The sequence below is a fragment of the Dipodomys merriami genome, unplaced genomic scaffold, assembly GCF_024711535.1.
Source record: "Dipodomys merriami isolate MVZ:Mamm:240054 unplaced genomic scaffold, mDipMer1.0.p SCAF_502, whole genome shotgun sequence".
In the NCBI taxonomy this organism is placed as follows: Eukaryota; Metazoa; Chordata; class Mammalia; order Rodentia; family Heteromyidae; genus Dipodomys; species Dipodomys merriami.
Window position 1 is genome coordinate 95,615 of NW_027206072.1, and position 24,939 is coordinate 120,553.

Sequence of the window (24,939 nt, forward strand, 5' to 3'; positions counted from 1 at the left end):
AAGGTCTGCACGCAGTCCAGAGGCCCGGGACCCAACACAGAGCCATGACTCTATCACCCGCAAGAAACAATGTGATCCATAGAAATAAACTGTTCTCCAACGTTCATCAAAGAAACTGAGCAATAACTTTGGTGTTCTAATGAAGCTCAGCTTGAGCTCGATTTTCAGTATCTTGAAATTCTGACATTCAATCTGTATGTGTTCTATTTAAATATATTTCAATAAAACAGGACTGAACAATACTCGATACAGTGAGAACTTCTGATAAAGTAAGTGGCTAAAATGGTATAGTTTGAAACAATGAAGAATTCACAAGAATTTTACTAGTAATTGCAATACTTTATTCCTCTTACTTGTCCTTTTCAAGACTCTAAATTATACACACACTCACACAGTTGTGTGCGCACATATACACACACACACACACACACACACACACACAGGCTCTCCTCAGACACAAAGCTCCACACCGAAACTCTCTGAGACTCAGCAATCTCATTGTATAAATGGTAACAATAATTATAACAGCTGTACAGTCATGTGAAAATGAAGAGAGATAATTACAGGTAAGGCATGGAAATGATGTCGGGCCCTTGGGACCAGCCATTCTGGTCCTCAAGGTGTGTGCTCCAAGTCCAGCAAGACTTTGACACTGGTGATGGAAGTGAACAGTACATCCTGAGACGAGCCGGGGCCTGTGGACCACAGGCAGGACCAGGGACAAAGCCAACAGCCCTGTTAGGAAGGTCAGACGAAGGTGACAGGCGATATCTCAGGGTGACCCTTCTCTACTTTCTTTCAACCATGCTCTCAATGTCCTAGAACAATTTCCTCAGCAAGACAAGAGGAGACTGGACGCACTGGCTCACGGTTAGACTCTGTACAGTACTGGCTGAATTTTAATCAAGAACTTGGACAAGTGACCAACACTCTCAGAACTCAGGAGCCTTGTCTTTCTTAGCTGTTAACAAATTAAGAGATAATTACATATAAAGCACAGGAAAATGCTGGAAACCACCTAGATGCTGTATAAATTAACTTAGAACATGAGCTGCTCCATTTTGAGGCCAAGCCAAATTTTGGTATGAAAGGTATTTCTAAATGCCCTGCCTCCCTGAATTCTTACACAAACTGTCTTTTTCTTTTTCTTTCTTTCTTTTTTGTTTTTTCTTTTGGTCAGTTGTGGGGCTTGAACTCTGGGCCTGGGCGCTGTCCCTCAGTTCTTCAGCTCAAGGCGAGTGCTCTACCACTTGAGCCACAGCGCCACTTCCGGTTTTCTGGTGGCTAATTAGAGGTAAGAATCTCATGGACTTTCCTGCCCAGGCTGGCTTTGAACCATGATCCTCAGATCTCAGCCTCTTGAGTAGCTAGGATTACAGGCGTGAGTCACCAGCACCTGGCTAAACTGTCTTTTCTAAACAAGACGTTTTGGTTTTTGTTTTCTGCAGTGCTAGGCATCAAACCCAGAGCCAGGAATATACTCTACCACTTGAGCCACACTCCAGACTACTTTGGCTTTAGTTGTATTTCATGAAGAGCCTTGTGTGTTTTGACTGGGCTGGCCTTGGACAATAATACTCCTAGAACTTTACCTCTCAAGTAGCTAGGATTCCAGGCACAAGCCTCCGAACCAGGCACAAGCACTCTTAACTTACGAAATTAGGTTTTTATTTTGAAAATGTTCTGGTAAGCCTACATATAGTAAAACATCTCTAGAATTGAAAATATGTAATTATATACTTGGTTGGTACTGTTTACAGACATGGTGAAGTCTGTGTCATTCCACTAGTTACTCTAATAATTTGATCTGCCTAGAAGCATACTTTTTGAAGGAAATTCATCTAAAAGGAGCAGTATAGTGTTATGTTGTTGAGATCGTTCCTTAGCAAGGAATCGAGAGTCTGGCGATTATTCCAAGAGCTGGCAGCGTGCCAATGGCTCTCGCAGAAAGGTCTAGGGCAATCCATTTCAGTGGAAAGACTCAGGCCTAGCTGTGTACACCATCATCCAACCTAGCACAGGAAGATCACAGGTAGATCACAGTCTCGGTTTGTATTCAGTTAGGAAGAGGGGCCTATCTAAAAAATAACCAGCACAAAAAAGATCTGGAGGCATGGCTCAAGTGATAAAGCACCTGCCTACCAAGCATGAGGCTCTGAGTTCAAACCTCAATAACACACATACCACCACCACCACCACCACCAACAACAACAACAACTCTAACGTCAAAACTGAAGCCATCATTAATAGGACATGATGAAATCGCCATTCACTGAGTTCCTCTGATAAATCAGGCCCAAGCCCTGCTGTAAAGTTGCTCCCTACCCAGGGCTGGCCCCGAGCAGTCCAAACATGACATCACACACAGGGTCCAGGGAAGGGGCAGTGGGTGATAAGGAGAGCCAGCATCAGAGAGGCCCAGCATCGTGACTAGCCTCATTTAACATACTTACTTTTCAAGCAAGACACACATGCATACACATTCACTTTATTTAACTCATTTGTTCACTTGGTGGTACTGGGGTTTGAGCTCAGGGCCTCTGCTCTACCACTTGAGCCATGACTCCAGCCTCACATTAACTTTATAAACTGGGATCTGATGGACAAAATCTCCAATCACTTCTGGAAAGGCCAAGGTGTTATAGGGAAGACAGCCTGGCTGGAAAAACTTTACAAAAATACAACTGCCATCAATCTGGAGCCTTCCTACTATGAAGCGTCCTTACACTCCAGCAAATCAAACCCTGAGTCTTGAGGCCTTCAGAGACCATTTCCAGGCCACACGGTTTGTGTGGCAGGCTCACACCAGACACGATCTCCCAGCTCCCTGTGTGACCACTCTGCCTCTCCACCGTGGAGATGCGGCCAGAGCGGGTGTGAGAGCGGAAGCATCTGTCCTCTTTGATAACCACAGATGCTGTCTAGGGAACCCAGGCAGACAACGTGGCCATCCGCAGAACGACACTGGCTTGAGGAGAGCAGGCCTGGAGAGAAATGGGGGAGGCCCCGGATCATCACACCTCTTCCAAGACCAGTGCGCTCCTGAAAGTTAACGCCACAGAGCACAGGGTACACCTGCCACCCGGGGCGCTGCGAAGACACAAGTCACTTCTACCAGATGACACGGGGAGCTTCCAGAAGGAAAAGTCAGAAGGAGAGTGGAGAAACTCTCCCTCTACCGTTCCAAAAATCTAGCCTCACTAATGATAGTCTGTGTCCTTGCTCTGATGTACTTCATGCTTTCCCTCTTTTTCCCTCTAGCTCTCTCCCCCATGGGCCCGTCTCATGCACCTGCCACGTCTACACCACAGTCAGGGAAGGTACACAAGTGGCTATTGACAGAGCCAGAGCATCAGTGATCCGCCTGTTTCCCCTGCACTTGCTGAAGTGGAGGAGCAGGGACAGGGAAGGGCCTTCTGGTCACCATGTCCCACTCAGAAGGACGCATTTGGGCTGCTCCTCACCTGTGTGAAGCCAGGGTTACTGTCTCAGGTTTGTTTTGAGATGCCGTCATAGCAGCACAGAGGCTGTGCGGCAGCTGGCGAACGGGTCAGTTTCATCATCAGGAGGTGTCAAGGTGTCGATACCATCACTGCAGCTCTCAGGCCAGAGCGCAATGCTGCAGCTCCAATCTGACCTTGCACAGGCATGCGTGTGTCAGTAACAGCAAGTCAAAAACAGCAAAGAAGAGAGGTGCGCCCTCCGCGCCCCGTGACCGCATACGCCCTGCCCCCTTCTCCTAATGACAGTCATCAAGCCAGACGCTCGGGAAAGTCGGGGCAGAAACATTGCTACAGACATACTTCCTCGCCACAAAGACTGGTCTGTTCCACAAGCCACATGACTATGTGGACATCAGGTCCCTCTCAGGACAAAGCCACAGAAGACAGCCACGGTGACAATGCACAGGTAACACTGTTCCTCCCAGCCGTGAGGACAAGATGGCGCAAACATCTCCCATCATCTCTTCTGGTGCTCCCTGTACACTCTGGACGTTGGCGAGGCTATTAGAGGAAGGTTAAATGTGAGACTAGATAATGATATACTAAGGCACTCACATCAGGGTCAAGGGAACAACTACTCAGAAGCGATCACTGCGGAGAACTCCGGGAGAAGGCAGCACTGGTAGGACATGAGTCCCCGGGATTTGGAGCAGCAGGGCTGCTTGGCCAAGCATCTCTGAAAACACTTGCTCTCACCAATTCTGGTGGCTCACACCTGTGCTCCTAGCTTCTCAGAAGGCTGAGATCTAAAGATGGCAGTTCAAAGCCAGCCAGGGCAGGAAAGTGCATGAGACCCTCATCTCCAATTAACCACCAAAAAGCCAGAAGCAGAGATATGGCCCAAGTGCTAGAGCACCAGCCATAAGCAAAAAAGCTAAGGGGCAGCTGTAGGCCCTAGGCTCAAGACCCAGGACCAACCCCCAAAAAGAAAAAAAAATGTTCTTTCCTCTTCAATTTCAAGGTTACTAAGGATACATATCTCGTAATTATTTCCAATACATGGCATATTTTCTTGTATTGTTTCTGGCTTCATTTTAGTTTTATAAAAATCTGGCTTTATATACATGAATATGTCCTTTCTCGTTCCTTTATTGTAAGCTTTAGAAGTTTGGGATCTACCTCTTTAACTTCCTATTACATTTATTGGGAAATAATCTGACAGTCTAGTCTTTAATATTATTGTGTCAATGAATTTAGGTCCAGGTGTGAGTGCTGACAGATGTCCGATTTTGTGTGTGTGTGTGTGTGTGTGTGTGTGTGTGTGTGTGTGTGTGTGTGTGTGTGTGTGTGTGTATGCACACGCGTGCCATTCTAGGGTTTGAACTCAAGGTCTAAGTGCTGGCCCACAGCTTTTTTGCTCAAGGCTAGCAGTCTACCACTTGAGCCATAGCTCCACTTGCAGCTTTTTTTTTTTTTTTTTTTTTGAGTAGCTAATTGGAGATAAGAGTCTCACAGACTTTTCTGCCCAGGCTGGCTTTGAACTGCTATCTCAGCTCTCCCTCTCCTGAGTAGCAAGGATGAGAGGCTTGAGCCACCAGTGCTTGGCTTTGATCCATATGTTGAAGATCATTTGAAGGCCAGTATCTGTCTTAAAAGGGATGGAAATGAGAAATGTCTGCCAAATGGAGCCACTGTATGTTGCTGTGTCTAATGTGTGTGATATACAAATGTGTCGTCTTCAATTAGGTTTTGTAAAAAGCCAATAAAAAGAAGCTGAGTTTACTTCAGAAGTCTCATTTGTGCTGTGTGTAGAGTCGCACACCTATAATCCTAGCATACGGTAGAAAGGAGACAGCTTTATTCAAGGCTAGCCTATATACCAAGACCCTGTTCAAAAAAAAGTCCTATTTGTATAACTTAAACATTAGCATGTAACCCTTTCCTGCTCCTACAACCATGCCAGTCTCCCTTTCTAAAGATCAAAGCATCTCCCAAAGCACCCATGCTATCAGCAATAAGGTTATGAACACTCAACTATCTGACTGGCTTAACATCCCCTGGTGTTTTCTAATGATAACTACATAGGATATAATTATATGGTCCCCAGAAGATACTTATAATTGAATCACTGGGCATTTTCTGAATGTTTGGGACAGCAAATAGAGGACCACAAAGTGAAAGTATTGCAACTCTTGCCAGTCAGAATATAAATGAAGCACCCTAAAATTCAATTATAAGAGTCCTTTGGGTATTAAATAATTATAATACAAATCACATTAGGGGAAAGTTTTTTTTTTAATTGAACTATCCCCATTATCCCCGACGATTACAGTTCTTAATAAGTTTATAAAACAACATGGCTACATTTGCAGATTCTGATTTTTTCATCCAAAACTGAAAACAATATTTTAAAAAGCTATACCCCAGCCGAGCAACGTTGGCTCATGCCTGTAATCTTAGCTATTCATGACGCTAAGATCTGAGGATCATGGTTCAAAGCCAGCACGGGCAGGAAAGTCTGTGAGACTCATCTCCAATAAACCACTAGAAAATCCAAAGTGGTCTTGTAGCTCAAGCGGTAGAGCACTTGCCTTGAGCTGAAGTGCTGAGGGATAGTGCCCAAGCCCAACGTTCAAGCCCCACGACCAAAAAAAAAAAAAAAGAAAAAAAAAAGCTATACCCCAGGAGTAAGTCTTCTAAAGCATCTATTTTTGCTTTGCCATCTATTTATTTGGTAACCTGGTAGAAATGGGGTCTCACCATAGTGCCACTTGCCCATAAATGCATCATTCGAATAGCTAATATTATTCTGCAAATTCAAACTGGCTATAAAGAAATTTAACAAATTTAATTAAATAGAAACAAGAATAATTCATCTATGTAAATGTTTTGCCCATTTTTACCCCAAAACATCTTGCATTCCTTACCCTCCTCTTTCCTCCAGCTGTCCCTCCTACCTGTCTTACTTGTTCCCCATGCAGCCCCTGTGGTCTCCACCGTGTCTTCCACACTCACTTAATGCTCATGCCCTTAGGTGGTTATGCCTCCAGGAGCAGCTGGGGTGGACCCCACACTGCTCGAAGCCCAAAGCCGAAATACGAAGAGTCAAGTGTTGGCCTTTTCCCCTCATTATCTTCTTGCTTATATCTCTTCCAGGGAGGGAACTTAAAGATTGTTCCTCTAATTTAGAAAATGCCAGGGAAGCAAAATCAGGAATATTCCTCCTCTGACTTGAAATCATATGAATGCCCTATTGCAGAGAGGTTCAAAGGTTGTGTCTGCATTTAAGGAGCCTGGACAATCAACCTAGCCAATAGTCAGTCCACAGAAGCCCAGAGCGCACAATTTCCTGAGACTCAAAGGCTTCCTCAAGCACAGAATCACTTATAGCAGGTTTGTAAACAGACTATCCTCCTCCTCTGCAAACCACTGTTTTGAAACAGTGATCAAAAATGCAATAACTAAGGCACTGAAAACAAAAATCAGTTCCCCTAGCAGTGTTAAAAACTAATCTTTGATTAGTGATCAAACTAAGGCATTAAAAAAATATCAGTTCCCTAAGCAGAGCTCTTCTGTAAAAAAACCAATCTTTGATCAGTGATCAGTAGAACAACAAACATGTATGCATGCCAGTGGCCTTTAACAACATTACTGGATAAGAAAAAGAAATGCAGTCATCTTGAGAACACAACCAACTTCCATAGATGTTCTGCACCAAAAGGTCCCACAGAGACCAAGAATACAGTGACATTTGGTGCTCCTCCATTACTTTAAATTCCATGCATCTCCTCCTTTTAGCTCCTGAAATAAAAATATTCTCACGCACGAAACACAACAGCACAAGCTACAGCCATCTTCTTGGAGTGTGATTGTCCCCAAACCTCGCCTTCTGTTGTATTCAGACAAACCTCTTCAAGGACCACAGAGCCCTTCCAGATTGTCCTTTGTGTTTTGGGCCAAAAAGTACCTCACATTGGTTGGTCATAACTGGAAGAGCTTGCTGATATATCAAGAGTTCAGGATCACCGCAAAACTCAGGTCCATCTAGAGCATGCCAGCAGGGTGGCCAAGGAGACCCTCCTGAATGAAAGTGGAATTAATTAATTAGCCTTTTTATGCACACACATGCTGGCTACACGCGTCCAAAAAAAGACCCAAGCAAAGCACAGGGCCCATTTCAGCACTGTCACGAAAAACTAGACAGACTGGGGACTTCGCAGCACTAACCCTGCCCCAAGCACATTTGCCGATTTTAGCTATTGAAGACTCAAAGATGAAGATGCACAAAGCATCCTGAAATGCACTAAAAATAACAAAACAACTTTTCACTCTCACAAGAAGTACTGAGCACTGAAGAACCAGAGCATCTTCTATTTAATTGACATTCCTGTAGAAATGTCCTTTTCTACTATGGCCCACTAAGCTGTGATGGGGGGGGGGGGGGAAGGGGGGGAGATCTTAATGTCTACTTGTTGAACAAATGATCTGATGAGTGACAAAGTCAGGAGCAAGAAGCCCTCTCAGAAGCCGAGCCCTTCCGCCCGGCCCCAGACAGCCACTGTCGAGTAAGGCTGGCCTAGGGCCAAGAGCAAGCTTGCCTGGGAGGGGGAAGTTGTTGGCGCTACCTCAGCCCTGGGCTGGGAGAGCTCCTCAAACAAAAGCCAGCCGGCTGCAGACCCCAACAACTGGCTGGTGTGGCACCATATGTTCTGCAATGCTGGCCCGTGGCAGCACTGGGGCCGTCTCTGGGGTTCCCCGAGCTGTCCAGCTGTCAGCCCGAGAGCTGTCTTATCATTATTGTCACTGTTTTATTACTTTGCTGGGAATTCAAATCAGTGTAACCACGCTTGATGCACCCGGTGAAAAATGGTATCTCCCTCCCCTCCTCCTTCAACCTAATGAATTGCCTTTTTTCATATCAAAGAGTAATGAGTACCAAACCACGTAATATTTATTCATGGAACAAAAGAGACAGGCAGGAGGGGCGGGGAGCAGAGAAGAAAAGCCAAAGCACCGCATTTGCAAAGGGCTCCTCATTCTGATCGCTGGTGATACTGGGTTCAATTTACAGAAAACTCCAAACCTTTTCGCTTTCCCCACTCTTTCCTGGGAGTCCTCACTTCAAGGAGCTGCCTGGCCAAAGTTTTCATAAGCCAGACCATGTGACCTGTCCAAACACTTCCTTTGCCCATGTCATTCCTCTTAAAAGCTGCTTTTTCTCCCTCCTGTGAGCAATAAGCCAGAACATTCCGGAATGTCCCAGATAGATCCTTTCTCCCTTTTCTCTGTAACATCATGATCTTCACTGTGGATAAGGGCATGATTTGACCCAGGGAGGAAAAGCCATTAAAATCCTGGTGACACTGGAGTCTTGTCTGCAGGAACTTCATACCTGCTCCCAGTCTCTCTCATTCGTTTTACGGAATTTCCTATTTATCCAGGAAGCAGGAAGTAACCAACAATAGCAGAATAACCCAACTTCTCTTCCATCGCCTTCTTTATGGGCACTGAGACTGCTCATCTTTTGCAAAGAATTCCCACGTTGGGAGGGGCAGGCGGAAGTCAACTTCGTGTATAACGAATCAAGTTTCCAGAAGGTCACGGCCCCAAACACCAAAATGAAAGGAAAGCTAATTTTTAAGGTAAAGTAGCAATTACACTAAGTCTCCTTAAAGATGGCAGATACTCAGGGAAAGTGGCTAAGGGAAAGGGTCTAAACACCTAAGGGATTTTCACTCCAGCATCTGGGCTGCTACCTGCCTTTCTCATTATAGTCCATAAAACCTTGTATCTAAAAATTCTATTTTAAAAATATAATGGCTGGGCAAATGCAGTCATTATGCTCAATGTACATTATGTAAAAATTGGGCTATGTTACTTGAGGGTAGGAACGGGGAGGGGAAGTGGGGGACAGTGGGTGCCAAGATGCATTGGACTCACTGGACTCATAAACTGACTTGTGGAGTCGTAACTTTGTGGTACAACTCCTTAAGAATAAAATAAAAAGCCGGGCGCTGGTGGCTCACGCCTGTAATCCTAGCTACTCAGGAGGCTAAGATCTGAGGATCGCGGTTCAAAGCCAGCCCAGGCAGGAGAGACCGTGAGACTCCTATCTCCAATAAACCACCAGAAAACCGGAAGTGGCGCTGCTCAAGTGGTAGAGCGCTTGCCTTGAGCTGAAGAGCTAAGGGACAGCGCCCAGGCCCAGAGTTCAAGCCCCACGACCGACAAAAAAAAAAAAAAAGAATAAAATAAAAACATTTAAAAGACTTTTAAATAAAAAAATAGAAAAATATACAAATAAAATTTAAAAATAATTTAAAATATTTGATTTTTAAAAATAATGAAATATATTTAAAAACAAATTTTTTAAGTCTCAGAAACAGCCACTTCCTATAACCTGTGCTACCCAAATGGCAGTAAAAATCTGGGTAATTCTCCTCCAGGCTCAATAACCAAATCCTTTCCTTAAGCTATTTTCTTGTTTCTTCCTCTCACAGTCTCATTTCTGTCAAATGTATTGTTCTTTGGTGTATCATAAACACCTAGATTACAAAAAGTTGGGGCAAACAAGTGAAGTGTGTGCTACACTGTGAAGGACAGGCAGACATGAATAATTATTCCAAGTATCCACCGTCTCTGCTAACGAAAATGACATTAGAAAAAGTGGACGTGGATTCCAAAGCCAGCCAATCCCCGCTCCTCTTCCATATATGGTGTTTCCCTCCCCAGCAGCCAAGACCAGAAACCCTCCCCACTCACTGTGGAAGGAGGGAAGGGAAGTTCTCAGGTTTGCAATCCCCTGACATTCCAGACCACAGATAAACTCAGGCCTACCAAACCAGTAACACAAACAACTCCAGCCTCCGAGGAGCCAGCAGAGCAGAGAGAGGCTGCTCGCAGGCACCCACATCATTACATTCCCTTACTTGAAAACGACTGATTTGCACTCTGGAGGGGTCCGATGCCAATCTCAAAACCGTGAACTTCAAAGTTAATAAAAAGCCCCTGGAAGATTCATACCGGTCCTTTCCATGTAAGAATGGGATCCAACACTGAAAACACAGCATACTGTTTGAATTGCAAGATTCTAGGTGCTAGCTGCTCCCTGACCCCCTCAAAATCACTTTCACATGTACCTAGCATGTCATAGACTGCTCTGAACTCTAACGGACACAACTTGCCAGAAATATCGTCAGACTGTGAAAGTCATTTCAAGAAGGAACGTCATTATTTCCGGTTAGACAACTTCTTCAACTACTCCTCATGGCGTTCCTGAGAAGTGGGCCGCAGGAAAGCAGACCTCAAATCATGGTTTCTATTAAGGAAAATGAATGAAAAATTCACCAGCAGCTGCATGTAGGAATTCCTGATTAAACTACAAGGCAGTCTTCCGACCAGGTGGCCCAAACTACTTCTAATGTGAGAAAGTGGCCTCTTCCTATAAACCAGCTCTATTGCCTGAACACCAGAGATGGAGTGGGCAGAGGCTACTGCTGGGCGTGAATAGGAAGAATAGGAAGAGGGGTCCCAAACCAGGAGCTGCATCCGTGGCTGAGAGGAAGCACCTGGCATGGTTAAAGGTGACTCCCCCCCAGTGCCCCACGAAGGCAACTCCTGGTCCACCACCTCAGCCCACAACCACAGCCCCACATTGCTCACCCTGACCAGGGCAGAGGATGCACAAGGCACACTGGGTCAGTAGGAGAATGATCCTAGCTACTCAGGAGGCTGAGATCTCCAGATCACGGTTTGAAGGCAGCCCAGGCAGGAGATGTATCCCCAATCAACCGGCAAAGAGTGAGAAATGGAGCTGTAACTTAGGTGGTAGAGCACCAGCTTTAATTGAAAAAACTAACAAATAGCATGCAGGCCCTGCGATCAAGCCCTAGACAATAATCACACACACACACACACACACACACACACACACACACACACACACACACACACACACACACACACACACACACACACAACTGGAGCACAAGCACAGATTGACCATCCTCTGTCACTCAAATATCTTGAAGCCCCAAATCAAAAATAAACAATTTTTATCTCATTTCTTCTTCTTAGCATCTAGAAAATTCTGTTAAACTCTGACATAAGTCAAATGTTGTTGCGTAAATATTAACATTAATCCCTAGATATTGCTATTTAAGAATTCATATTCAATTATTTAACTCTCTCATGACTATCCTGTCAAGATTAGCCTCAAAAGTTATTTTTACAAAAATAATATTTAAAAATGCTTCCCAGAAGAGACTAGAAGTTAAATGTGTACCACAACAAAGGTGTAGTTTCAATTGTGTTTGAAAAATACAAGACAGTCATCTCCCTTGTATGCAGGTGAATGAAAACATTGTAGTGCAAGAAAGAAATAGATGCAAGAAAAACCAGAGGCAAACACAGGAAAGACACTCTATCCTCAGAGGGAAAACAGAAAAACTAACCTCAACACTCAAGAAAAAAGCCCAAGGACAGACCTGCATTGCAGAAACACAGCAGCAACTTCAAGACTCTCTTTATTTGTAAATTGGATGCCCAGGGGTCAAGATAAATTTCTGATCATATGTAACCAACCCATTCTTGCTACTTAAGCTACTGAAGCAGAAGACATCCAGGTGTCTTTAGGACAAAGTCCCTTTTTTAAGCCTGCATGGAACACATGGCTGCACTAATTGGCAGGCCAGAGGTTTTGCTGGTAGCTGACATGTGGCCTAGAGAAATGGCCATCAGTGGCTACTTGTCACCATGGTCATAAATAAAGTAAAGCAAGAAACCGAGCTTGCTAGAACCACTTAGTAGAGACCCTCATGGCCTACCTTCCCGCCCTTGGCTTAAGTCTCTCAGCCACCCATGCCTGATTCAACATTCCATTTCCTACTGACGTTGGGACAAAGCTGAAATGAGGTGGTAGGAAGGAGACGGGCGGGGAACACACGGGGAGAGATAGGTGAGGCCAGGACACAGCCAGGTTGGGCCCCCCGCTGGAAATCACAGGGCCGGGCAGAGACTGGCACTACGGGGCCCTTTCCTTCTGCCTCTGTTCAAACCGATCTTGCCAGAGGCAAGGCAAGTCGGTGAGCAGGGCCTCCAGGAGAGCGCAGCTGCTCAGACAAGTTTTCCAAGAGAGAGTGCAGCACCTCATGCAAGTAAAGGCGTGGAAGGAGGTAATCACCAAGAGCGGGGAAGCTGGGAGACTGGAGCCAGACTGCTCAGCCACTGAGAAAACACAGGCTGTAATTATTGTTCCCTGGGCCTAAGGAAGCTGCTATGCCGAAGGAAATCAGAACGACCATGAACGCCGGGGAAGGGCCACCTTCAGGCCACTTCAGTGCCTGAGGAGCGCAAAGGGACTGGACGCCTCACTGTCAAACCAATGCCGTGCGGGGCCTGTCAGGCAAGTCCACTCTGATACATTTTCTACACTTGGCCAGATCAGCAGAGTCCTTACCGTGATACACAGATGACTGGATTAGTCAGGGCAATTTAACCTGTAGGAAGTGGCAACTGGCAGACTTGAGGCTTTCCCAACGATGCACCCCCCACATCCTCAAGGTCCTTCCTGCATCCCTGGCCGAAAACACACCCCACACATAAGGCCATACGATCAGCTCTAGGACTCACAAAGCTCAGCACAGGTAAGCAGGGCGATGACCTCGTTCAAGGAAGTCCATTTCCCACTACTACAGAGAAACGCCAGTAAGAGATGCTCTGCCATTTTATCAGACACACCCACCTTTAAAAACTAATGAGGTAGATGATGATTGGGGTGCTGGTGGCTCACGCCTGTAATCCTGTCATCCTAGCTGCTCAGGAGGCTAAGACCTGAGGATTAAGGTTCAAAGCCAGTCCAGGCAGGAAAGTCCATAAGACTCTTATCTCCAACAAAACTACTCAGAAAAAGCCGGAAGAGCCCTAACCTTGGGCAAAAGAAGCTCAGATACAGCAGCCCTAGACCCTGAGTTCAAGCACCAGGACTTGATAAAGTAATATTCTGACCAAAGACTGATCCTAGTTCATGTTCTTCTTGTAGGCCATGTCTTTAAGGAGACAATTTTCATTTTCCCTTCAAAGGGCCAGGGTAAGAATAAGGTGCTATATTATTCCTTATTAGAATAAGAGTTTTTCTGCTATTTTTTTCATGTGTACTTATTACAAATATACAACAAACCCAACATCTGTAGCATACAAATTCTCACATACACAAGAGATATCAGGATAACATGTAGTATTTAATTAACAAACAATGAGGAGCCAACCAGAATGTCAATAAGGTTCATTCAAGACATTATGGAACATTTACATATGGAATGTTCTCCAGCCGTTAACGAATGAGTTGAGAAGTCTGAACATAAACTGGAGCTGATTCCTAATATCTACCAAGTAGAAGGCAGAGTTCAGTGGTAAAGCGCCCGCCCAGGTTCCCCAAGATCCCGGGTTCTACTGGATGCCAGGAGCCTGAGACCTCAGGATCCAGGTTTGACACCGACCCAGGCAGACAACACCTCTTATCTCCAATTAAGCAGCAAAAAGACAGAAGTGGAGCTATGCTCAAGTGGTAGGGCACCAGCCTTGAGTGGAAAAAACTAAGAGACAATGCCAGGTCCTGGGGGGAAAAAAGAACATAGCATAGACTAGTACATGTAAGCTCTCGTTTATGTAAAAAATACTATGAGGCTTACATACAATACATAGCATTCATGTGAGCAAACAGAAGCTCTGGAGAGTGATACACTATCCATGGCAAAGTCTAAGAAGGGGATTGCGTTGCATTCTATTCTATGTAGTTTCCTGTTCTATTTAGTTTCATTTGGTAATTTATTCAACGAATATTTAGAGTTCACCCTGTTTACAAGTGTGATCTTTCAAATGACATAAACGTAAAAATAAATGCGGAGAGAAACCTCTGCTCACGCCCTTGCTCTGTGGTCGAGACAACTGAAGTGCTCCGGCTGGAACACTGTCCCTCACGGAGACACAGTCCCTGTCCTCTATGAACAGCTTTAGTTTTCATGGCATTGGTTGTTTTTTTTTTTTTTTCTAATACCTCCATCCTAAATTTATCCCTGGAGGCCACAAAGGCCACCTAACCCTTTGTTCACCGGACAGCCCTTCAAAGATTGGAAGAAAGCAACCAGATCACTCCTCCACCCCAGTGAACCCCTCCAGCTTCCCCCGGCTCCCCACGACCGTCTGGCTGTGCCCTTCTCAGTGGTCTCCTCATCTAACTTCTCTAGAAACTCCATGTCAAGCCCTAATCAGGGTGCTACGTCACCTCCTGGTCAAAAGAAAAAGAGGCAAGGAAGAAAGGCAAGAGAATGAAAAAGAAATTCATCTGCCTCAGTCTACGTACTCCATCCTAAAAGTAACTGTTTGGGGAAAAAGAAAAGAAAGAAATGAAATAAGCTTTGTTACAGAAAGCAACACTGGCAAGAAGCTACAACAGGTTTAGCAGCACCCTTAGGATTCCCCTAAATGATAGCTGGTTCATTGTTTCCATTAACTTATCCAACAAACCCACCAAGAGCCCTTCATGAAGCTGCTCTAGATGGGGAAATGGTGCCCAACAGAGCAAGGGGCTCCTTCCTCCAGGGACCCCCGCAGGCAGGGTGTGCTCAATACACATTCACTACACCTTGGCTTGTGTGTGAGTGAGTGAATGTCTCAAACCACTCCACTTCCAGTATTTTTTGTTCAGGGGAAGGCCCAATAGGCAGCCAATTGTAAGTCCTTCCCCAAAATACAGCTTTGTGCAAAAGATACTTGAGGTGCTACCTGGCTTAACCCTCACTACGAGGCCATGAAAAGAAAAGCTAAATCCTGAAGTAAGACACCGGTGGGTCCCCAGCTAGAGCCGGGCTGCCTTGCCCTAATGGCTCCTCAGACCCTGTGGGTCCCACCCCAGCTCTTCCACCCCCTCCACATTGCACAAATCCACCACCCACCCCTCTCCAGCTGGGGGTCAAAGTCGGGTTTGTCAGCAGCAGCACAACTGATGCTTTGGATCGGGTACTTCTTTGTCGAGAGAACTAAGTAGGGTTCTACAGCAACCCTCAATGAGAGAACCCATGCACCTCCTGCTCATGCTTGTAATCCCAGCTACTTGGGAGGCTGGAAACAGGAGGAGGCTTTCCAGTCAAGGTAGGACTGCAAAAATTCATGAGACTCCGCCCCCTCCTCAGCCCACAGCTAGGTGTGGGGCTGTGTGCCTGTCATCCTAAACTACTTGGGCTGAAATTAGGAGAATCACAGTTCCAAGCCTACCTGGCAGAGAAGTCCTCAAGACTTCATTCTTAACCAAAGAAGACAGGCATGGTGGTACATGCCTACCATCCCAGCTATGAAACAGATGGTGGCCCTGGAAGGAAGCAAGACCTTATCTCAAAAATAACCAGTTATACAAAAGGGCTGGAGTTACGGTCCAAGTGGTAGAGCATGTCTCTAGTCAGCACTAGACTCTAAGAGTTTAAACCCCCAATACTGAAAAAAAATAAAATTATGTGAGACCAAGGGTTTCAGTTCCCAGCTCTTCAAAATAAATTAATAATAAATAAGTCAACAATCCACAGGGTGGAGAGAAAATATTTTTCCGTTGAGAACTGCTGAATTAAAGGGTTCCTATAGTAATGCCATTAAAATGGCATTACTTAACAGAAGATGGAAATATTTTAGGAATGTTTTTCTGACACAAGCAATAAAGCCATTAGCTCTGAAAAATACATATTCAAGTTTCAGTGAGGTTTGCAGATTCCGAACAGCCCACTAAAAACATCCACTTTACTTCTGTAGACCTCCACGCTACCAGGACACAGCGAACCACAAATGGGCAAAACCAACAAGGACCAGTGCTTGATCCCTCTTCTTCTCCCAGCCTCCCGCCAGATGCTTAAAGCTCTGCTGAGTCCTCTCCCTATAGAGCCACACTCACAATCACTAAGCACCTAAGGAGCAGTCAGAGAGAGCAAAAGAAACCACCACTGTCAGAATAGAGTGTTGGAGCCTAACCGGTCTTTGGAAGCTGTGATCCTTTTCATTGGTACAACTAGGCTGAGGCTACAGGAACGCACACACAGCTCTTCAGGCTTTCCCTCTGAAGGGAAAGGAATGTTCAGACAAGTGTTCAGAGATGGGAGAAAGCTGTGGGCTGAAGTGGAGAAACACACAGCACCAGACCCCAGTCACACTAGATTCTAACTACTGGGATGGGAGTGGAAGGGGAGAGTTCCAGACAGGAAATTCTGGAAGTTGTTAGCGAAAAACTGCATCTTTCACTGAAGTGTTGTTAAGCCACTGCTTAAAGAATGAATGTTTGTCAATAGGACTTTCAAAGACTCACCTTCAATACTAGGTCATTTCTAGCTAATGGGTGGTCCAATATAATGAAAAGTAGCGGCCCAAATTATTTGTAAGAAATCATTTCCCTCATGACAGGGAATACTATAAGCCTTTGGGGATTTTTATTACATTCCCTCCTTGCCTTAAAAAAGAATCTGAGACATTTAGTAACTGCCTTTCCCTTTGAGTGTGCACGCACATGTGTGTGTATGTGCATACGTATGTATGAATGTATGAATGTCTGTTCCCTAAGGGAACAGACTTTCCCCAAATGACAAAAGGAACTCAAAAGTTAGCCCACTGTTTTTCAGATTGAGTTGCCAGGTAGACTTCAGAAAATAAAAATAAAATGTGCTCCTCCTCTGAGCTACTGAATGGAAGCCTACCATCTCTTAAGTATTTATTAAACAGCCTTCAGCTCCATTTCCTAAGAAATTGATCCCACCTTATCACTTTAGTTCTTTAAACTTTCTTAGGGGTAAATAAAACAAATAGAGAAGAATTAACCAGCATGTGGTGGTGTCTGATTTTTGTATTCCCCTCACAACTTGAATAATGGAGTTTTAGAATGTGTGTCTGTCTCTGAGAGAAACATGGCATATTTTAAATAAAAAGTTAATTTAAAACTTACAGCAGTTACCTGTAAATAAACTTTTTCAGACACCCATGTCAAATTACTTGGAAACAACAGGAAAGTAAAGCACATTATTTTTTCATGAAATATTATAGGGAAGTCAAGAGCCAAAAGCTAGAAGTAAAGACATCACTGGCCTCGGGGGCTTAGATCTAATAATTGTGGCTGGAAGCCAGCCCAGGTAGAAAGTCTGTGAGACTCTCAATCTTCAAACTAACTGCCAAAAATCTGCAAGTTGAGCCATGGGTCAAATGGTAGAGCACCAGCCTTGAGCAGCAAAAAACTAAAAGACAGCGCCCAGGCCCTGATTCAAACCTATTTACTAGAACAACTACAACCACAACAATCACTGGCATCAAAGATTATGTTGATTTTTTTTAATCCATTTTTCTTTTAAAACTAGCTGGAATAATAATGAAAACCTACAAAGAGATACATTGTCAATCTGGAATGAAAGCGCATGAGTTAACATTTCAGTTTTATGAAATGCTATTCAATGGATGAAATGAAGAATTCAGTCTATGCTATATTACTTCTGCTTATACCTTGTAAACAAGGCATAAAGTCAAATCTACACTAAATCCAAAATGGTAACTCATCCAAATGTTTCATTACTTATAAGAGCCAGAAGTACAAAAATTAGATTTCTCTTCTTACGGCATCTTCCCAAGTCTTTGGTAAAGTGCTCCAGATGAGGGAAAAACCAAATACAAGGCAGCAGGAGAGGGGATAAACAAAGCCAGTGCTACATGACCTGAAAACTCAATCATCAGCTTTAGAAGCAGAGATTGAAAAATGAAAAGCTATTTGAGAGTATTAAAAGGCAGATATTATTAAAATCTTGAGAGTGAGTTTTAAATTTGTTTCTCTTTATAAGAGTTGGATGTCTGCTTGATTGATTTCACACTTCCCCATGATGGATAATGTGGAAAAAGAATTTAGCCATTCCTAAACTCATGAGTATAGCTTAGGACTATTAAGGAACCTACATAGAAAATACTTATTGTCACAAATAGAACTCCCTAAGTGGCACTAGATAAAGCAGAAATATGTCACACATGTCCAAGAATTACTATGTGACATTCAAAGTACTAAACGCATTCCATGGTGTGTGTGTGTGTGTGTGTGTTTGTGTGTTTGTGTGTGTGATAGAGACAGACAGATGGATGGACAGAGACAGAGAAAGACAGAAAGTCAGAGACAGAGACAAGAAACAGAGACAGACAAAAACAGATGTCCCATCTTATCCTTTCTTAACCAAATGGAAGACCTTGTCAGAAAACTTTAACAGTGACTTACAGAAGCATTTAAAAACTAACTCTATGGAAGTCAATTTTAACATCCAAGATTCTCACTCTTCTTATAAATATATCATTAAATCTCAGACCATGGCTTCTCTCATATTAGCTGGCAAAATAATCTGAAAAAAGCTTGTAAAGTTTGCCCTTACAATTATTTTCAAAAGGATGAAAAGTATCCAATATTCCAGCTACTGAACATGCAGCTCTCCTAGGGAGGGCACTCCTCTGAAGAGCATTTTATAGAGTAAGATTAATGATTAACTAAGTATAATTCTATTTTCCTGACTAATTATGGGGTGCCGCACACTAAACAAAATGTATCTCAACCAAAGTATCTAACAGAATTACCCATGTTTGAACTTTAACAAACAGTTCCTGAGATTTAAAAGACCGGCATAGGTAAAGGACAAAGAACTGAAGCACACATTTTCACACACTTAAGGCACATTGGAATTGGACTCTGGAAAGCTTTTTAAAAGATGACTGTCTGCCCTAACACCTATGACAACAGAAAAAGTTAGCAAAGGAAAGACTTACAGAGGCACTGAACTACCTTTAAGAGGAAAAGAAATGGTAAATCCAATCCATTTTTAAGGAAGTTCAATGCTGGGCTAATAGCATTCCCATTTCCTGCAACTATTCTGGGAATGGATGAGAACTCTTTTTTTTTTTTTTCTGGATGGGTGACAGTTGTGTCTGATACTCAGCAATTAATACATGGATTAACATACAAATCCCATGTGATAATGTCTTCAGATAAGGTTCACCCAGATTTATGCCAACTGTAAAATCTATAAATCTAGCACACTCTGGAAGCAAGGACAGGGCTAATGTATAAAATGAAAACTATACTGTTGTGCTTATATGATTATGCTTACACACACACACACACACACACACACACACACACACACAAACACATATACACACCCCTGGGGCTTGAACTCTGGGCCTAGGCATTGTTCTTGAGCTCCTTTTGCTCAGGGCTAGCTCTCTACCATTTGAGCCACAGCACTACTTCCGCTTAATTGGGGAATGAGTCCAGGAACTCATCCTGCCCCGGCTGGCCTTAAACTGGGATCCTCAGATCTCAACCTCCTGAGTAGCCAGGCTTACAGGCCGCCACCCATCTTCCTCCTGCTCTTTGAAATACTGAACCTAAATGATTACAAACCCTTGTCAATAACCCATCTTTGGCTGGAAAATGAATTTTCCAATTGAAATTTATCTTAAAACTATAACCAAGATTGCTGTTGAAAGTACAGCAAATGAACATACTTTGTTGCCATAAATAATTTAAACGAGATTCTTGAATGGGTGAAATCAATAGCTCTCATCAAGCCTTTGGGGAGGGGGGACCTTCTGTATAAGTACAGTGATGGTAGCTGGGGTAGGAGTGACAGATCATTTGACGCCAAGACTAGAAAGAGCCTGCCAGCTGTCACCCACACAGCACAGCTTTAGACCCAGCTTCCCCCTCCACCTGAAGGCAGAGAATCAACCCAGTCTTGAACAGCCTGGAGACACAGACCATTTCCCTGTCCCCTCACTCACCAGCTTTGGGTGTTGTAGCTTGTTTTCTGTTCGTTTTCTCATGCCTAGGCTTGCAAATGTGTAAGGTAGGAAAACAAATCAAAAAAGGAAAAGCCCTCATTAGATTGCCTTCTTAACCCAAGCCAGGCAGAAAGAGAATTAATCGATATTTAGTACTATGGACCTATTGGCTCTAAGAAGGTAAACAATAGCAATAAAACAGAAGAGAATCCTATATTCACCTTTATTTTTTATCATCACTGTTATTACTGGGCTGTGGCTGATCATCGTTTTTCTTTAGGGCTTTCCAAATAGAGAGCCCAATCTGAGAACTAAATTTAATTGCTCTGTGTCTCAACAGAGCGCACATATAATCCAGCAGTCAATTCAAGAAAATGAAGATCAACATTTTCTTGGTAACCTCGGCCTTTTCAGATTTTTATCTCACACACAGGCTAAGAGAAAAATCCTCTCTCACTGCAGAGCCCAACGTGAGTTTTTAAACTAATTATTTGGAAGGGAAATGGAACTTGGGCGGACGGTGTTCATTTTTCTTCCTTTTAGCACCGGGAATTTACCCACAACTCTGTTCAGATTTAATGTCATTTCTTTTCATTACATCCACCTACTTCACACTGCTGCTCGTGAGCAGTGCGCAGGTTAACCACCACGGAATCTAGAATATCCTATTCTGGATGTGGCCTTCGTGTTCATCCAATGGGCTACATTACTGTCACAAAAAGAAAGAAGAAAGAGAAAGAGTGTATTTTCAGGCCGTGGCTTCTGGAGTCTCTCTCGTGTTAACTTGCTAAACTAGAATTCACTGCAAATGTTCTGGCAGTGTCCCTGCCTGCAAATCCGCACTACCTTGTCATTCCCAAACCTCAGCTCCTGGCCTCTTCCGGGACCACCAGAAAGCCAGCCTTTCCACCTGGGGGTGTTGTTCGCAGCCCCAGGGGAGCACCAGTGCCCCTCCACCGCCCTCCCCGGCCAGAGGACCCCAAGACCCAAGCTTCCCGGTCCCCAACTCTGCGCTCCCCTCGGAGTGCAAGCGTGGGAACCGCACGGGCTTTTGTTGCGGGCGCCCCGGTGGCCAGGTCCCCCCAAGCTCCGACGCTCCTCGGTGGAACCGGAATGGGGGGGCGGAGGGCGCCAGGGAGAAGGTGCATCCCCGTGAAGGGGTGAGGATCCTAAAATGTCTACTCGGGCCTCGGGTTCTCCAGCCGGGGCCTGGGTGCCAGCGGGCCGGGAGGCGGCGCCGGCGAGGGGGATGCGGGCACCCCGGCCGGTCCGCGCGGGGGGCTCCCGGAGGAAGCGCCCCGCTCCCGGGCAGCCCCAGCCCAAGCCCCCGCGCCCGCCGCCCGGGGCGCGGAGACGCAGGGCCCGGGGCGCAGCGCCCCGCTGCCCAGCTCTGGGTCGGCCGAGCGGACAAAGCGCCTCCCGCTCCGTCCCTCCCTCCCCAACGGCCGCTCCTGGAGGGAGGGGAGGGAGGCACCGGAGGGGCGGGCCCGGGCGGCCGGGGGAGGGCCGGGGGAGGGGCTGGGAGGAGGGCAGGGTTCTCCAGCCCAAGATAAACAAATTGTTCCTCTTCACGTGCGGGGCGGGGGAGGTGAGGAGCGGGGCCCGCGCTCCCCTCCCCCCAGCCGGCTCTTTGTCACCGACCGCCCGGCAAACGCCCGCGGGGGCACCGACACCACCCCGGGCGGGCGCGCCGAGGACTCCGGCCGGGGACGTGCGCGGTGGCGACGCCGCACCCCGCCCAGGCCACCCGCGCCAGGCCCGGCGCGCTCACCCCGCCGTCCCGCCGCCCGGCCCAGCACTCGGCGGCCGCGAGCGGGGTGGCACCGGGAGGGAGAGGGAGGTTAGACACCTCTCCCGGGCTTCCGCCCCCGGGGCTCGGGGAGGAGGGGAGGGGAGATCAGAGAAAGGCTCGCACCCCGAGCTGCGGGGCGGGGACGGCTCCTTCTTCCCGGGGCCGGGGGCGGCTCCGCCTCCGCCTCCGCGCGCCCACTCTCCCGGTCTCCCAGCCGCGGCGCCTCCGGTTCCCCTCCGCCCCTACCGACTCGTAAAGTTAGCGGGGCGGGGGGCGAGGCGGGGGGGGGTCCCCAGCCGAGCTGCACCGCCCGGACCCGGCGCCAGCCCTGGGCGTAGCTCCGGGCTCCCGACCCTCCGCACGGCTCCACCTGCCGGGCAACCCGGGGTCTCGGGCGGGAGCGCCGCGCAGCCGCGCGCCCCGCAGCCGTGCGCACTCCCGCGCCGCGCGCGTCGCCACCCCGGCTCATTTCTCACCCACTTCAAAGTTCATTCACAAAACTCCCGACTTTCCCGGAGACGCTCCGTGCCCCCCCTTCCTCCTTCCCTCCCCGCCCTGGGTGTGGGGCGGTGGGAGGGGGTACGAGGGGGGGTCCGCCCGATTCCCCGTGGAGGTACCGAGCCACCGGAGTGGGCAATCGGGACCCCGGGCCCGGGCGGCGCGGCGCGGGGTGCGGCGGGGCGCGGGGAGGAGGGGTTCGCTCTGGCTTTTCGATCTGCCTCTAAGTAAAGGGAGGGGGAAACTTTTGCGGCTCCCCGCTCGGCGCTCCCCCCGCCCCTGGCGGTCGTGACTGGCTTCTCCCGCCCTCGCCCCCTCCTCCCCACATCTGACGAGCCTGACACACGAACAGGTAGCGACCGCGACGGCTGCTTTTATTTATTATTTTTTCCCTCCTCCCGGGGAAAAGTTGACGTTTAACCCTTGCAGCTCCGTCCCCCGCCGCCACCCGCACCCCCGGCGCGTGCCAAGGAGTCCCCGGCCCCCCCCCGCGCCGCTCCACGCCCCCCCACGCGCACCCCAGCCCCGCGGCCAGCGCGTCCTCACCATGATCAGAGTGTGGTTCCTCTGCTCCGCCGAGGCAGCCTCCGCATCTTGCTGGGGTTTGTTGGGGTGCTGCTGCTTGCCGGCGCCGGCGCCCGATTTCTTGGCCCTCTGCTCCAAGGTCCGCTGGTAGAGGCTGACGGTGTCCCGGCGCTCCAGCTCCAGCTGCTCCACCTGAGCCTGCTGGTACCTGTTCTCGCAGTGGACGTGGTGCCGCCGGCAGCCCTCGATGCGCTGGCGGAGCCGCTCGACCACCGTGCTGTGCTTGGGGACGCCCCCCGCCGAGCCGCCGCCGCCGCCGCTCGGGGCGCCGCCGGGAGTCCCCGCGCCGACCCCGGCCCCGCCGATCGCGGCCCCGCCGAGGCCGCCCAGGCTGCTGTTCAGGCAGATACTACTGCCATTCGCGGCGGCGGCGGCGGGGGCCGCGAAATCCCCCATCCTGCTCCCCGGGCACACTATTTTGGAAGAACTTTTTTTATCCGCACAACCCCACCCTCCCCCCTTCCCCTATCAGCCGCCTCCCAGGGTCCAAGGATTAAAATAGTTTAAGTGGAACGCGGGGGAGATGCAGGCACATGGATGGAAACAGCGATCCTGACGGGGCGGAAAAAAAAGAGAGGGGGGAAGAGATTTGGGGGTGGTTTTTTTTTTGGTTGTTTCCTTTTATAAACTGTAAAGCTCGAGGGGAAAAAAGGGGGGGAGAGAGAGGTTGTTCTCGAAAATACCATCGGACACCTATCCACAAAAAGAATCGCCACCAACGGAGCCGGCAGCACCTCGGGTGGCGACCGAAGGGGAGATCCGCTCCGCGCCCGCCGGCGCCGCGCCATCCATTATTTCCTAATACATTCCGAGAGGTTTCCGGCGGTTGGCAAGCGTGTGCGTGTGTGTGTGTGTGTGTGTGTGTGTTTTCCTCCCCGCGTCCCGAAGAGCGCACCCCGTGTGCGCACACACACGCGCGCGCGCGCGCGCACACACCAGCGTGGGCTCCGACGCGGGCGCGCGGCGCGCACTCACTCCGCGCCGCAGCGGCCGACGCCGGGCTCGCTCATCGCGTTTTCCGTCCACAAAAAAGTTTTGGTGTTTATGCCGCCCCGTGTTCTCAGAGTACTTGGGCTGCCCGGCCGCATGTCACGGGAGCCTAGGAACCGAGTCCCTGGGCCGGGGGAAGTCAGCACCGGGGCAGTCCGAGGAGGAGGAGAGGAAGGAGGAGGAGGCTGCCAAAGTAGATCGCCGAAGTCCTCTGCCAAAGGCCGCCGCGCGCAGAGCCGCCGCCGCCGCCGCCGCCGCTCCTGCACCATCACAATGATCCGCCGCTCGCCGCCGCCGCCGCCGCCTCCCCGCGCCCCGCCGCCTCCTCCTCGCGCTCCTCCGCGGCCTCCTCCTCCTCCATGCCAGCGGAGTGATACCAGGACGCGCGAGCTCAGTAAACACAGCAGCCGCGGCTGGAGCCCGGAGCCGAAGCCGGGGACCGGGCGCAAAACCCGGCCCGGACTCGCGCCCTGCAGGAGCGGGCGCGGCGCGCGCAGCGCCCGGAGCGGCGGGCACCGCGCTCCCCGCCTCCCCGCCGGGGTGGGGGAGTGGAGCGGGGCGGGGAGGGGGGCCGGACCGCCTCGCCCTCCCCGCGCCTCCACGCCCCCAACCTAGCGACGACCGGGGGCGGGGGATGGGGGGGGGCTTGGCAAACCCTAGCGGCCAGAAACCAGGGAGAGAAAGACTGGGAGCGCGGGGAGGGGGGCAGAGGAGGCGGGATCGCAAGAATGAATCAACTTTTCGCTCGCGTGTGCGCGCGGGGGTGGGGGAGAAACGTGCACGAGTGCGCGAGCCGGCCGC

At 48.2% G+C, this 24,939-nt stretch overlaps 1 protein-coding gene across 1 annotated transcript; it reads right to left on the minus strand.

Annotated features, from left to right (window-relative positions):
- Positions 1 to 20,679: 20,679 nt before the first annotated feature.
- Positions 20,680 to 24,487, minus strand: LOC138810647 (mastermind-like protein 3). Its single transcript, XM_069997815.1, has 2 exons — positions 23,110 to 24,487; positions 20,680 to 20,982 (listed from the first exon to the last, which is right to left on the minus strand). The coding sequence occupies exons 1-2, from the start codon at positions 23,542 to 23,544 to the stop codon at positions 20,980 to 20,982; spliced, it is 438 nt and encodes a 145-aa protein (XP_069853916.1). The 5' UTR covers positions 23,545 to 24,487; the 3' UTR covers positions 20,680 to 20,979.
- Between the last annotated feature and the right edge of the window lie 452 nt (positions 24,488 to 24,939).

Coding starts and splice junctions, on each gene's coding strand:
- LOC138810647 (XM_069997815.1), bottom strand. CDS start 23,544: ATGGGGGATTTCGCGGCCCCCGCCGCCGCCGCCGCGAATGGCAGTAGT.